The sequence below is a fragment of the Neomonachus schauinslandi genome, chromosome 16 (genome assembly GCF_002201575.2).
Source record: "Neomonachus schauinslandi chromosome 16, ASM220157v2, whole genome shotgun sequence".
NCBI classification, from domain to species: Eukaryota; Metazoa; Chordata; class Mammalia; order Carnivora; family Phocidae; genus Neomonachus; species Neomonachus schauinslandi.
In genome coordinates, this window is record NC_058418.1 from 31969163 (window position 1) to 31971868 (window position 2706).

The following is a 2706-nucleotide window of genomic DNA, read 5'->3' on the forward strand; positions in this document are numbered from 1 at the left end:
TGACAGAGAGAGACATAGTGAGAGCAGGAACACAAGCAGGGGGAGTGGGAGAGGGAGAAGCAGGCTTCCCGCAGAGCAGGGAGCCCGACGTGGGGCTCGATCCCAGGACCCTGGGATCATGACCTGAGCCGAAGGCAGAGGCTTAACGACTGAGCCACCCAGGCGCCCCAGGCCTGTGATTTTCTTTTTAACAGTTATTACAGGATTAAATGAGAGCCGGCAGATAACACACAATAACACACAATCACACAATAAAGCACTCCATATACCCTGGATAGGTATGTTTTCCATAACCATCCACCCCATGGGCTTACTATGCTGTTAAAATTATTAAGCCTTGACAGGTACAAAGAGGTTTTTGTAATCTGTCCGCACTTCCAACCGATTTTTCTGTCCAAGACCCGTTCCCCACCCCCTCCCAGCTTATTTCCCCCCCTCCCCCCCATCCCCGTCCCAGTCCCCGTTCCAAGACAAACGAGTTCAAGCACAGACCAGGAGGGCGGGGGCCGTGGGCACACGGCCCAGCCACCAGGCACGCGGCGTCCCCGCTCTGCACCCGGCCCTCCCTCGTGCGGGGTGGCCCGGAGCTCACGGAGGCGGCTTCTGGGAACCCGGGCTGGCGGCCGTGTGCACAGCCGCCGTGCGCCGCGCGGCCGCGGGTGAGGCAGCGCGGGACGTGTGCAGGCAGCGGCCGGCGGGGCGGGCTTTTGCACTCATCCCGGCTCCTTCCCGCTATAAAGGCGGCCCGGCCCGCCGCGCTGCGCCACGCCTCCCCGAAGTGCCAGCTCGTTCTCAGACCGCTGTCGCCGGACTCCACCACCGCTTCTTCTCGCTATGGATCCCAACTGCTCCTGCACCCCCGGTAAGGAGATCCGGGCCGGGGCCGCGCGTCCGTTCAGAGCTAGAGAAGCAATCTCTGATGCCCCCTTCTCTTCCTGGCCACTTAGTTTCGGGGCTGCTAACTGCTGTTTTCCAAAGCTTTTTGGTGCACCTCTCTCTAGGTTCATCGAGGCACCCACCCCAGCCCACCCCCCGCTTCTACCGATAAGGGGTCGGACTTCATAGCTGGGTCCCGGTTCTCAGGGGTTGGTTGTGGGAACCCGCACGCATTCCCGCGTTCGGGTCCAGGGACAGTTGTCACCGCTTGCCTTGCTCCTTGCAGGTGGCTCCTGCACGTGCGCCGGCTCCTGCAAATGCAAAGAGTGCAGATGCACCTCCTGCAAGAAGAGTGAGTGAAATCTTTGCTCCTACACCCCCTACCCACCCCTACCCTCTATACCCCGAGGGAAATCCTTCAGCTGGGGGAGGGAACGTGCTGCCTCCACAGCGCTCCCTGTCCCGGACCACCCGAATCCTTAATCCTGTGTGCCCAGCGCTCATCGCTGCCCTCCCCTACCCTGGCCCAGGCTGCTGCTCCTGCTGTCCCGCGGGCTGTGCCAAGTGCGCCCAGGGCTGCATCTGCAAAGGCGCATCGGACAAGTGCAGCTGCTGTGCCTGATGCGGGGGAACCTGCGCCGGATGTAAATACAGCCACGTGTACACACCTGCAGTTTTTTTTTTGTTTGTTTGTTTTTTTTTGGTGCTTTTTGTTTTGGGTACAACTCTGACCCGTTTGCTACATTCCTTGTTTCTTTTTTGTTTTTCCTATAAAATGCGTGAATTATAATAAAAGTTGTCGACTTTTATTCTTGCTCTGTTTTTCTTTGCGTGCCTACCGGGGCTAGGGTGGGGAATTCGACGGGAATTGCAGAAACCTGTTTTCTGGACACAAATGTTAATTCTCTAGAAACTGAGTGCCTTAAGGGAAGCCGGGTGACTTCACAGAGCTTCGCCTTCTGTAAAATGGAAGGGCATTATGCCAGAGGATATAAAGGCCTGGGGGCCCTCTGTTCTCATGCCAATTTTACTTTTTAAATAATGTCTATTCCCAGTGTGGGGCCTGAACTCATGACCCAGAGGTCAAGAGTCACATGCTCTACAGACTGAGCCAGGCAGGTGCCCTGTCGATCCAGACTTTTCTTATGCTCTGTGGTTTCTCAGCCCAACCCCAGTTCCTCATGGATTCCAGGCTTGAAAATGACTACAGGAGGTAGTCACCTTCAAATCCTACCTGGGGCTTCTAAAAAAAATACCTGTGGTAAAGGCGCGATTTTTACTTTGTATCCATCCCAAACTAAACCTTGGTAAAAAAAGTATATATTAATTTCATGAAAATGCCATAAAAGAACAATATAAAGCCCATGTTTTTAGATTGAGCACACATAATTTCAATGAATATATGAAGAACAAGTAGAATTAGGGATTTTAATAAAGCGCTGCACATATATATGTTCACTGAAGGTGTCCACTGAGCACTAGAGAGAGAATTCACAAATGCCCCAGTGTCATGGACCACACACCTTGAGGAGCACTGTCCTCCCCACAGGGCACTTGGCCTGCTCCCCGCCATTGCGCCACTGACGGGACACTCTGTACCCCTGAGAGCTCCCTGGTGTGACTTGGCTCTGAATCTTTGGAAGTTCCTCCCTTGGTCAGGCTGGAATCTGTCCCTCCAGAATCCAGTTGTCCTTGGCAACTTGAAACCAACACAGGGACTAGGGAACTGGAGGGAAGTGTCCAGCCATTTCCCAGCAAGAGGGAGGGTACCTGAGAACTGGTTTCAGATGGAATACTTCACGGCTGCCCGTGCACGGTGATGGCCGATTC

The 2706-nt window shown here is 54.5% G+C and overlaps 1 protein-coding gene across 1 annotated transcript; it reads left to right on the top strand.

Annotated features, from left to right (window-relative positions):
- The first annotated feature begins 750 nt into the window (after window positions 1–750).
- Window positions 751–1685, top strand: LOC110593284 (metallothionein-2). The gene is made up of 3 exons (XM_021704540.2): window positions 751–862; window positions 1163–1228; window positions 1407–1685. The coding sequence occupies exons 1-3, from the start codon at window positions 835–837 to the stop codon at window positions 1496–1498; spliced, it is 186 nt and encodes a 61-aa protein (XP_021560215.1). The 5' UTR covers window positions 751–834; the 3' UTR covers window positions 1499–1685.
- Window positions 1686–2706: the final 1021 nt, after the last annotated feature.